The sequence below is a fragment of the Nelumbo nucifera genome, chromosome 7 (genome assembly GCF_055504915.1).
Source record: "Nelumbo nucifera cultivar China Antique chromosome 7, China Antique-T2T, whole genome shotgun sequence".
NCBI classification, from domain to species: Eukaryota; Viridiplantae; Streptophyta; class Magnoliopsida; order Proteales; family Nelumbonaceae; genus Nelumbo; species Nelumbo nucifera.
In genome coordinates this window covers 43,241,953-43,254,841 of record NC_142655.1, presented here as the reverse complement: position 1 = coordinate 43,254,841, position 12,889 = coordinate 43,241,953, and the positions used below count along the sequence as shown (strand labels likewise).

Here is a 12,889-nt window from a genome sequence, read left to right as displayed (position 1 = left end):
AGCATGACCACGAGCGAAAAGGTTTCCTCATAATCGATGCATTATTTCTAAGTATACTCTTTCGCCACCAAACGAGCATTGTAGGTCTTAATCCTGCCATCGGGGCCATTCTTCCTCTTGTAGATCCACTTGCAACCCATTGCTTTTACCCCTGAGGGCAGATCTACTAGAGTCCAGACTCCATTGGCCTCCATCGAGTCCATCTCATCTCTCATGGCCTCCACCCACTTCTGCGAATCTATGTCTAACATAGCTTCCGCGTAAGTTACGGGATCCTCCTCACTAGTCAAGGCTTCCACCAGGTAACTATCCTGGTCATAACCATATTGGACTGGTGGCCTGGATACCCGAGTGGATCTTCTAGGTTGGTCACTACCTGGAACTTTTTGGGACATCTCCCACTGCTTCTGAGCTCTCCTCATCAAGAACTATTTCCTGACGATGGGTGTCCAGGATGTATTCGGTTTCTAATAATTGAGTGTTTCGACTGCAGAACACTTTTTGCTCACTTGGGTTATAGAATAGATAACCCACCGAATCTTTTGGGTAGCCTATAAATAGGCAACGACTGGTTTTGGATTCCAACTTGTCTGCACTTGTTCTTTTAATGTGTGTAGGACAACCCCAAATCTTCAAGTGTCTTACACTTGGCTTCCTTCCGGTCCATAGTTCATATGGAGTTTTCGGATTGGAACCCGATTCAGCATGTAGATAGCAGTCTCTAATGCATATCCTCAAAAGGATGTGGGTAATTCTGAGCGTACGAGAAGTGACCGGACCATGTCCAACAAGGTCCTATTCCTCCTCTCTGAAACACTGTTGAGTTGAGGTGTAGCAGGAGGAGCTAATTGTGACACTATCCCGTTGACCTTTAAGTAGTCCCTGAATTCGTCAGCGAGATACTCGCCACCTTGATCCGATCGAAGGGCTTTAATTTCTCTCCCTAACTGTTTCTCGACTTCCTGTTTGAACTCTTTGAACTTTTCAAAGGATTCAGACTTGTGTCTCATTAGGTACACGTAACCATATCATGAAAATCATCTGTAAAGGTGATGAAATACACGTATTGGTTCCGTGTCCTAACACTCAGGGGACCACATACATCAGTATGTATTAGGTCAAGTGTGCCTACACATCTTTCAGGCTTACTGTCAAATGGCCGCTTAGTCATCTTGCCTTTAAGGCAAGGCTCACAAGTGGAAAGATTTTCTATGGTTAGAAAATCCAAAAGGACCATCCTTTACATCTTCAAACCTGGTCTTCTTTTATGTTACCAAAAGATTTTGATGGACTTGGCTTCCATGCAAAGTTCAAAATATCGTCAGGTATCAGAGCCTTCCCAATATGCCCCTACAGGGGGGTGTTTTGGGTCGGTGAGTGTTTCAGGGGGTAGACCGGCCCCTCTAAACTAGATTCAAAAAAAAAAAATAGTATCGATATAGTTCGATAGGCCCTACCGACGTATTGCCCTGTATCGATATTTTGAACCTTGCTTCCATGATGCAAATTTAAAGAATGTGGCTCTCTTGGCATTTCTTGAGCAATAATCAACCGTGGCTCATCATATATCTGGAAGGGTTATTTTGAAATGCCAACCATATCTTTTAAAGGGTTGTTGAAGGCTGGCGGCCAATGGTTGGCATATTAATATTTCTTAAGATCCATGGTTACCTGTAGCTGTTCAACCAAACTCTGCTCATCACCAACAAATGACTTTAAAGGTTGTAGGCCTAATTGACCACTCTACAATGACTTGGCATTGTGATTTGGTGAACCTACTCTTTGACACCACTACAACCAACCATATATATAATATATCTCTCCCAAGCCCAAACGCAGAAATGGAAGATACTTTGGCTTGGACTCTGACACCACATGTATTGGAGGAAAACCCTTACCTTCTTCTACCCATCTTTTCGGTGATGATATCTTATGGCATCATTTCTGGAATTTAAAATTCATTCTACCTAAATTATAAATTTTCATTTGGAGAATAATGCATGATGCTATTCTTATCAAGAGAAGATTGTAAGTGGTGCTTAAACACATAATACTTTCTGCCCTCTATGTGATAAGATGATGAATCCTTTCAACATCTATTCCACAAATGTCCATTGGCAAGGCAAATTTGGCTTGGTGCAGAAGACATTGCTATCCGTTCTGATGTAACCACCGACATGAGTATTGCCGATTGGCTCACACACGGGATAAAGCTTTTCAAATCAGGGCTAATCATTGATAATTGATTTATATAACAGCCCATGAAATCCTCATTATCAGGTCGGGTCGAACAGGAATCCGTTCTATTCGGGTTGAGCAGTATACGGGTTTCAATTCATCTTGGTGTTTGAAAGTATGGAACTAAACATGGAAAATCCTTGTGAATGATGAACCTGCCCATTTTGTTCTCCTTGTTCTGGTGGAAAATCTTCGCAATCTTTTTCCAAAAAATAGGGACCATAGATTCCACTCCAGCAGCTTCTTAGCTAGTATCCACAGCGGTGACAGCACCAACCGTAGACTCCTCGGTTTCCCTAACGGCCTAACCAATATCAGTATATATATTGCATCCAACTGCAATTTTGTTCGTAGCCTCGTACCAACTAACCGAGCCTTGGTCCCAAGCTTTCTTATCCACAGAGAGGGAATGGCGTCAGTAGTTCCCTGCTGCTCACCGCTGCAAATTACTGAATTTCGTCGGAATATTGGGTCGTTTCCTCGCCGGAAAGCTTTTTTCTCGAATAGAAGGAAAAATTGTTGGATGATTGCAAGGGCGAGTATCACAGACGGCCCTGCTCTGCTCCAAGCTGCAAAACATACCGTTAGATTTCCTGTTTCTTGTTTCTTTTCTTTTCTGTTTCCTTCTTCAAGTATCATAATTGTGCAATTATGGTAGTCTTACTTGGTTTTCCATGCAATGTCTTATTGATATTTGTAATTGAAGCCTGTACAGCATCACTAGAGATAATTTGCATCATTAAATTGTTGTCTACTCATAGATTCTTCGGAACATGGCAACGGGTTTTGTTGGAAAAGAATCTCTGGATTGACTTAACCAATTAGTCAAACTGGTTATTTTCATCAAAATTCACGGGGGGTTTTGATTAGTCAAAGCCTTTCCGGTATCATGTCTTTCCGGCATCATATATTTTTCCATAATATTGTTGACTTTTTTTTCTTTATTTTTTGGTGTTCTAAATTGATGTTAAATAAGAGAAGTAAAATATCCAACAAGAGAATCATTGGTTCTTTCCCTAATAAAACCCATTTTAGGTATCACTTTCCCGGTTTAATATAGTTTATGTGGTGTTTGGTTATCCAAGTAAATGTTGCGAAATTGGATCACACAAATTACTCTATTTGACTATGAGTTCTTATTGGGTTTTGTTATCAATGGTATTTGTAAAAGTAGATCCATCCAGCAGATGCACATTTTTCTTTTTGACAGTTTCCTTGTGTTATTGCAGAATGGCATTTTGGTTTTATGATATGAAGGACTTTGCTTCTTAGCAAAGGGTATGAGTAGCCTGTAGAATCAAAAGATAATTAAAGCATAGGCTACTTTACAACTTAGCTGAACAATACAATGATATCATGATTACTAAACTTAAGTGCTTGGGCAATATCACCAAAATCCAGAAACTTAATTCTTGCTGTCATACCTCATGTTGCCACGAATGTTCTAAAATTTGGAGTTGTTACGTGTCTGGATGAGGCTGAATTAGAACCAGGCCTCCTATGGCTCAGTATGGGTATTGAACAAAGCTGGACCTTTTCTGGTTAGTAAATTTAGTTGTCAACTCTCAGTGTTTAGAACAGTGATTATTACTGCTTTTGTTGTTGCTGCCACTACCATTTGTGTGTGTATGTGTACATGCATGTGCATGTGGAGATGATTGGCTTGTGATTACGGGTGGTATTTATCAATGCGCACTTCAATAATTCGGGGACTCTTTTTTTGGTAGGTGGATACCTACATTAGAAGTGGCATGGTGGTGGGCTTAGGATCTGGTCATGCTTCAAGCATGGCCATACAGTATTTGGGTCGCAAAATTCGAGAAGGAGCTTTGAAGGATGTTATAGGAATACCAACGTGAGTTTCACTCCCCATCTCATTAATATTGACTACTCTTACATTGTTTTTTGTTTTTCTTCAAAGAGTCAACTGGGATACACCATTTGATAGGTTATATTCCAATATTACGCTGATTGGCTAGCGACTTATACTACAGTGATTGACCCATCAAAGTCCATCTTAGAGTAGATGTATTTTCTATAGTTCATTGATTGGCCAAATTAAAAGAATTTAGGGTCATTTATCAGTGTGAATTTTGGGCTGTACTCTTTCAAAAGGTGGCATACCACTTATTATATTGTAGATCAATACAACATTATTGGATGCATGTAACTTGCATGATGTTTGAAATAACTGATATGAAACTTGATCAATGTTTATCAGTTTAAAGTTTTATTCTTTCTTTCTCACCATTACATATAATTCATTGATGTAGGTGGAAATATAGTTTTTCTACTTTGTGTTTATCATTCTCATGTTTTGGAACTTTTAGAAAGAAACTGCTTATCTAAAGTTAAAGGAAGAAGAAAGAGAAAGAAAGAAAAAACAGACAAAACTGGAATTGGAAGTTATACTAGTTAACTGCTTTACGGAAACACATCCAACAACAGAGAACACTAACTGAAAGTTGAATTTTAACAAGCTCTAAACATAGCCTCAATTCATGCTGGAAAAGATAGCTTCATTTTCCTTCCATGTTTTACATACCCCATTGTTATCTATAGTTGTAGAAACTATTGAACTAAAACTACCTATACAATAAGGTTTCTAAACATGTAAATAAATCAATTCAGATCTTTCTAAAGCATCTACTACTTTGTCAACCGTAGTTTTCAAGGTGCCAAGGCGAGAACCTAGGCGACATAGGAGTGCTTAGTTGCCTAGGCGTCACTTGGTGTCTGAGCAAGAGTAGCAGTGGAAGAAGATGAGGCTGCAATGGACTAATTATATTCTTCCTTAGAGATAGGCATCGTCTCCCCTTTTGGCTGATTATTTGTAGTAGCCATCTGCGGTTGAGATTGTGATGCATCATCTTGATAAGTAACCTGATTAGCATAGCTTCCCAGTTTCTTCAACAACCAACAATACTCCACAGTATGTCCCTCACAGTAGCAATATGAACAAAACCAAATCCCATATAAATCTCTACAGTTTCCAATTGTATGTCCTTCCAACCCACAATGAGTTCAGAACCTTCCTTTACCTTTCCTGCCTCATCCACGATCACCTCTACCACTTGGAAATCGTAGAGGACCATGGCCACCATTCCCAAGTCCTCCATAAGTACCATGACCTCATCCACCACTTTCAGATACAATTAGTGCTGCTCAATCAGATGGTGGGGTGATTCGGATAGTTTGGTCCTCTGAAGTCTAGAAAATACATCCTCCAAGTCAGGTAACTCTAGGCTGCCCAAAATCTGAGCTCTCACTGATTCATACTCAGGTTTGATTCCTAAAAGAAACTTTGCTACATATAGTTCTTTTCTCTGCTTCTCCATCATTGTAACATCATTAGTGACAGGTTGGTATATATTCAGTTCCTCACAAAGACTCACCATATCAGATAATAATCCTTAAAAGACTTATCTCCCTCTTGTAGACTAAAAAATCACTAAAACAACTGATATATTCGAGTGGTTTTATTTCTCCCCAAATACATCTTCTTCACTTGGTCCCAAATCTGTTTTGAGGTATCAAGAAAAATAAGGGTGCAACTGATTTTTTGTTTCCATGGAATTCCACAACCAAGTTTTGATTTGCACATCCTCCTTTAACCACTCTGGATATTTAGGATTATCAGTCCTGGGTTTATTGTCAGTAATATACTTTAATTTCCCAATTGCTGTGAACGACACTTTTACAGATTTTGACCAAACAACATAGTTTGCACTTCCACTCAACTTGATAGTAGTTAACATAAAGGTTGTGGGGGCCGTAACACTCGCTTTCACCTCCATTATAATTCACCTTTCTAAAAAAACATGGGATTATCACTGTATTCTACCAACCTGAACACTTTCACAGCTCACAAAATTATCACACCACTATTAAACTCTTCACAACATCAATCACTTCTCTAAATCATCACAACATCAGTCACTAACCCAGAAATATATCAGTCACAACATTCCCTCTTGGATTTGATCCACTAGAGGGATACACACCTCACTGTTCACCTGTTACAGCAGTTGTGATGGTCAAAACCATCACTAATCACCAAGAATGCTCACTAAATCTGGTCTGATCCCAGGTAGCAGTGAGTACCATCATTCCAAAAGAAACCCTATGTAGATCAACTGTGAAAGGGAATCCTACCAGACCTTCTTAATGTCTCCTGCTCTGGTACCATGTGAAATATGGTATTACAGAGACAAAACACAACAAGATATAGTCTGTGACAAGACTAAAACAAAAGAGAAAGAAAGGAGAGAAGAGAAGGGAGGAGAAGAGAATAGAGAAGAAGCAAACCACTGAACTGTGTTTGAGAGAGATTAGAATGACTTCATCTCCTCATAACAGTCAGCCCAACTTTATATTAACTTTAAGTAAATGAAAATTACAAGTATGCCCTTAATTATAGAAAAGATAGTGGATAGGAGTGTCCTTATTCTAAACACATAATTACTTAATTACCGTACTGCCCTAGTACACCCAATATAACACTCTTTTAACATAAATTCAGTGAAGTGGACTATGATTCTACAACTGGGAAGATTCTATTGGTGGTTCGTGTAGATGACATTGTCATTACAAGGAATGATAAGTTGGGGATTTACAGATTGGAGGCTTTTCTGCATGATCACTTTCAAACAAAAGATCTTGGCAAACTAAATACTTTTTGGGAATAGAAGTTGCAAGGTTAAAGCATGGAATCAACTTGTGTTAGAGGAAATATGTTTTTGACTTGTTAAAGGAGACAAGATTGTTTGGTGCCAAACCAACTGAAACACCTATGGAGCGAAGTATCAAACTAAGTAGTGATGCAGGTGAAGAATTTGATTGTCTTGGGAGGTACAGGAGGTTAGTGGGTAAGCTAAACTGTTTAAGTATTACCTAGCTTGATATTTCCTTTGCAATGAGTGTGGTTAGTCAGTTTATGCAAAACCCCCAAGTTCCCCAATGAGATGTAGTTTTGAGAATTGTATAGTGTTTGGAAGGAGCTCTGAGTCGTGGATTATTATGCAAATCCAGAAGAAGTCTTGGAATAGAGGGTTATATAGATGTAGAATGTGCAAGCTCAGTATCTGATAGAATGTCTACTACATGGTATTGTACTTTTCTTGGAGGAAATCTAGTAACATGGAAGAGAAAGAAACAAACAGTTGTAGCAAGAAGAAGTGCTGAAGCTAAATATAGAGCCATGGCACACACAACTTGTAAGTTAGTGTGGTTGAAGAATCTCTTTCATGTAGACCTGGCAATTGGGTTGGGTGGGTTGGGTCAAGACACTTTGGTTTGATTTCGGGTCAGGTTGAATTTTGGGTTGAGTAGGCAAATGTTAGACCCTAACCCTAAATGTTCGGTTTAGGGTTGACCTACGGGTCAATTCGGGTCATCCCTAAAACTAATTGAAATTTTAAAACATAAAGAAAAAATACATGAAAAATGCCAAAATTAAAGGAATTAACCTTAAAATTCTATACATAAAATAAAAAACTTGAACATTCAACAATTCAAAGAGTAAATTGTTAGAATGTTAGAGTGATGTTCGGCTGATAAGAGTTCTTATTAGCCCATTCTTATGTTTAACTTATCTTGTAACTGGGCTTGTGTTAATGGGCCTAATCCTGTTTAATGATTTAAGTCATCTGGGTGTCCCATCACTAATCAGGGGGCATCCCAGTAATTTCTTGTACCATGTACTATATTCATCTATAAATAAAGGACTGGTCGACTGGCTAGTACAGTTCGACATTCTCTTCAGTTCTGTGGTTCTCTTCTCTTCCTTGCTACTTCGAGTATAGCTCTTCACATTACATGGTATCAGAGCATTAGCTCCTTCCGGGTTTCAGCAGGCGCACTCTCTTCTCTTGCTGTCTTTTCATCTTCTCTCTTCCTTTTCTGGGTTGCTGCAGTGAAGACCTAGGAGTGTAAGAGAGTAAAGCAAGTTCGAACCTAGGGTTTCTCTTGGTTGTAGGACTCAAGGGAAGTAAGACCCAGAAGTAGATGTCCTACTAGATTATCTCCAGCAAATAGTAGCTATTGGGCTACGAAGAGAGGTATAGGACAGACCTAGTTGAGGACTGATTTCAACAGTCCTAGCACTAGCTGAAAGGGGGAGAGCTTCCTCTACAGTTGCAGCTTCGTGCTCCAGCAAGACTTGCGCAGAACAAGTGGTAAAGACTTAGCCTTCTCTATAGTTGCAGCTTCGTGCCCCAGCAAGACTTGGGCAGAACTGTGGTAACTTCAGTTATAGATTTTCTTCAGGTCAGTTATCAGTCCTACTTTGTGAACTTCAGTTACTGCACTGCACAGTTACTTCAGGTTGCAGAACAAGCCCTAACTGAAGTAACTTCAGTTACTAGGACTGTGAATTGGTTCAGTTACAGCCCTGTACTTGCTACTTCGGCCAGTCCTAAACAGCACTGCACAGTACCCGAACTGTGAACACTTCTACTAGCACTGTGAACACTGTGACCACTTCGGCCAGTCCTAAACAGAACCACCTACAACACTGTGAACAACTCTTGGACTGAAGTCAGGATGTCCTCACTATCCGGTGAAGTTTCCTCTAGAGATAACAAACCTGTTACAAGGTCCTCAAACCTGGAAAACCCTAATCTGCACAACTTGCAGATTACAAGTGTGCTGCTAGATGAGTATAACTTCAGAGAGTGGTCTGTCTCAGCAATGCTGTTCATTACCTCTCGTGACCTCACAGGCTATTTGGATGGAGACAAGAAACAACCAGAAATTGGCAGTCCTGAATACACCGTGTGGCGCAAGGAAAATGCCACAGTCATGTCTTGGTTGCTGGCCTCTATGACTCCTAGGGTGGCCAGAACTGTTCATCACTTCCCCACAACTACTAAAATTTGGGAGAAAGTATCTAAGACATATGGCCAGAAAAAGAACAATGCTAGAATCTACAGGCTGAACCAAGACATTGCAGCCCTAAGGCAAGGAGACATGTCCGTGGCAACCTACTTTGCAACACTGGAAGGCCTCTGGGAAGAGCTTGACCACCATTTGATTTTGGATTGGGAAAATGCTAATGATAAGGGGAGGCATGATAAGCAGATTGAGGAGGGCAGAGCCTTCAAGTTTCTGGCGGGTCTTGACCCTGTATATGAAGGTATAAGGTCACAGATTCTAGGGAGAGATGAATTACCTGAGCTTCACCATGTCTACTACCTGGTGAGGAATGAAGAAGTAAGGATAAAGGAGATGCAAGTTGACTCTCAGACACAGTCAACAGAACTACCTGGAGAACATTCAGCCTTAGTCTCCACTAAGGGGAATAGATTTTCAGACAAGAAGTCCCTCAAGTGTACACATTGTGGTGGTGAGAAACACACAAAGGAGAAATGTTGGGTCTTGTACCCTCATCTGAAGCCAGCTGCTCTGAGAAAGGACAAAAGGCAACATAAGGACCACACAGCAAGTGGGAATCTTGCCACCAACAACAGTAGTGACAACTCATAGAGTATTCAGATAGTGTCATCTTCCACCGCAAGGCAGGCTGCTGACTCCTCTAGACCAAGTACTTTGGGCTTCACAGCTAGTGAGGTAGAGGTTCTCAGTCGGGCATTAGCCCGTCTGAAGAACAATTCTTTAACTTCCACCTCTCTTGCCAAATCAGGTACAGCCTCTGCATTTAGTGCATCTAGTTCCATTAATTCTACCTCTTGGGTGATTGATTCCGGAGCCACTAACCATATGACACATATGTCCTCCTTATTCTCCACATATCATTTGTTGTCTGACCAGGATAAGATGAGAGTAGCTGATGGGTCCCTCTCCACCATCTCTGGAAAGGGGGTGGTTGACCTAAGCAAGGATCTCTCTCTTAAATCAGTCCTACATGTTCCTAGTCTTACCTCAAATCTGTTGTCTGTTTCAAAGCTTACAAAAAACTTGAACTGCAGTATAACTTTCTTTCCTTCTCATTGTGTCTTCCAGATTGACGAGGAGAACGATTGGGAGTGGTCATGAGTATGGGGGCCTCTACTATTTTGATGAAGATGTCAGCTCAGTCATGCAAGCTTCTACTACTTGTCCGGAAAGTGTGGAGTCAATAGCTAGGCTGCACTTGTGGCATGCTAGGCTAGGTCATTTGTCATTTTCTTCCTTAGCAATGTTGTTTCCCGAATTATGTAAGGGCATTCCGAGTCAGAGTTTAATTTGTGATGTGTGTCAAATGTCAAAACAATGTAGATCAATGTATCCAATTTCTAGTAATGAAATTCAAGCCCCTTTTGATTTGGTTCATTCTAATGTTTGGGGTCCTTCACCCATTGTTTCCATTGATGGCTTCCGTTACTTTATCGGTTTTATTGACCATTATTCTCGGTGCACTTGGATTTATCTGTTGAAAGGACGTGAAGAAGTTCCCCGGATAACTATGATGTTTTGCAAGATGGTTGAAACACAATTTGATAAAAAGATCAAGCAATTCCGTTCAGACAATGCAGCTGAATACTTTGAAAGATCCCTGAACTCATTCATGGAAGATGCAGGCATGTTACATCAATCATCATGTGCTTACACCCCTCAGCAAAATGGGGTCGCTGAGCGCAAGAACAGGCATCTATTGGAGATAGCTCGAGCCCTTCTTTTCCAGCACAATGTGCCCAAGCAATATTGGTCTCAAGCTGTTCTCACTGCATCATACCTGATAAATCGGATGCCATCTAAGGTACTGGGTATGAAGACCCCTTTCTCTGTTTTGTGTCTCACTTTTCCAGAATTTCCTCTTCCCCCGCGGGTTTTTGGTTGTACATGCTTCATACATGTGAAAGATCCGAAGAAGACCAAACTGGATCCTAAGGCTACAAAGGGAATATTTTTGGGGTACTCTCCTACGCAGAAGGGGTATAAGTGTTATGATCCCGTCTCCAAGAAAAAATATGTCACCAGGGATGTAGTCTTTTTTGAGTCTCAACCCTATTTCGAGTCTTCTTAGAATCCTCTTCAGGGGGAGAGTAGTGGGTTGGAAGAGGATTCTTATTCTCCCTTCTTTTTTGTTCCCATTTCAGCACCTTTCACTACTACTAGCTGTAACATTCCGGGTCAACCTAGTGAGACTTCCACTGTGCCAGTTGCTTCTCCAGATTCGGCTGATGCTTCCGAAGGTTCCAGTAAACAAGAGAAAGAGATACTTACATACAGTAGAAGGAAGAAGGCCCCTCAACCTCATGATTGCAACCAGTTGAACTCAGATCAATCTGTCTCTGCAATCCAAGGTAATTCTGATTCACTCAATTCAGATTTGAATCTTCCTATTGCTCTCCGTAAGCCTGTTCGTTCCTGTACCACTCGGCATCCCATAGCTGATTATGTTTCTTACTCACACTTATCCCCTGCCTATCATTCCTTTGTGTCTGCTCTTTCCTCTGTATGTGTCCCTTCCAGGTATTCAGAGGCGGCATCTGATCCAAGGTGGAAAGAAGCCATGAATGAGGAGATGAAAGCCCTAATGAAAGCAAGGACATGGGAATTGGTGGACTTGCCAGAAGGGAAAGGCACTGTTGGGTGCAAGTGGGTATTCATAGTAAAGCACAGGGAAGATGGGTCAATTGAGAGGTACAAGGCCAGACTCGTGGCAAAGGGATTTACACAAAAGGAAGGAATTGACTACAAGGAAACCTTTGCCCCAGTAGCAAAGCTCAACACAATCAGGGTTCTACTGTCACTAGCAGCAAAATTCTCTTGGGAACTTCATCAGCTGGATGTGAAGAATGCCTTCCTAAATGGTGATCTTCATGAAGAGGTATTCATGGAACCCCCACCTGGATATGATGTTGGAAAGAAGGTATGTAAACTAAGGAAAGCATTATATGGTTTGAAGCAATCTCCCCGGGCATGGTTTGAGAGACTTTGTTTGGCCATGAAGAAAGTAGGGTACACTCAGAGCAGTGCAGATCATACATTGTTTACAAGGAGATAGGATGACAAACTTACAACACTCATTGTGTATGTGGATGATATGGTGATTACTAGAAATGATGTGAAAGAGATGAAGAGGCTGAAGGAGTTCTTAGCTTCAGAATTTGAGATCAAAGACCTGGGAAATCTGAGATACTTTCTTGGAATTGAAGTTGCTAGATCAAGAGAAGGAATCTACATATGTCAAAGAAAGTATGTGCTAGATCTCCTAGAGGAAACAGGCATGATGGGGTGCAGGCCAGCAGACACTCCAATAGAACCAAGCCATGGATTACAAGAATCAATGGGTGAGGAATACTGTGATAAGGAAAGGTACCAAAAGTTGGTAGGAAAACTGATATACTTTCCCTTACTCGGCCAGACATTGCCTATGTAATGCATGTTGTCAGTCAATTCATGCACTCACCAAAGACCCCTCATATGAGAGCAGTGGAAAGAATCCTCAGATACTTGAAGACTTGCCCAGGGAAAGGAATTTTATTCAGAAAAAACAACAAACTTGAAATTGAAGCCTACACTGATGCTAATTGGGCTGGGTCTGTTGGAGACAGAAAATCAACCTCAGGTTACTGTACATTCTTGGGAGGAAACCTAGTCACATGGCGTAGTAAGAAGCAGAATGGTGTGGCTAGATCAAGTGCAGAAGCAGAATACCGGGCTATGGCACATGGGGTTGCTGAACTCTTATGGCTCAGGACTCTCC

General features: G+C 40.9%; 1 protein-coding gene across 2 annotated transcripts in view; it reads left to right on the top strand.

Moving 5' to 3' along the window:
• Window positions 1-2,383: 2,383 nt before the first annotated feature.
• LOC104590004 (NagB/RpiA/CoA transferase-like superfamily protein) overlaps window positions 2,384-12,889 on the top strand; it is an 88,671-nt gene continuing 78,165 nt past the window's right edge. Inside the window, exons 1-3 of one of the 2 annotated variants that reach the window (XM_088891131.1) lie at window positions 2,683-2,821; window positions 3,468-3,779; window positions 3,966-4,093. In XM_088891131.1, the coding sequence (XP_088747257.1) occupies window positions 3,990-4,093 (104 nt within the window). In that variant the 5' untranslated portion in view covers window positions 2,683-2,821; window positions 3,468-3,779; window positions 3,966-3,989. Of the gene's footprint in view, window positions 2,822-3,467; window positions 3,780-3,965; window positions 4,094-12,889 lie in introns of both variants that reach the window. The other variant, XM_088891130.1, reaches the window with a different exon arrangement.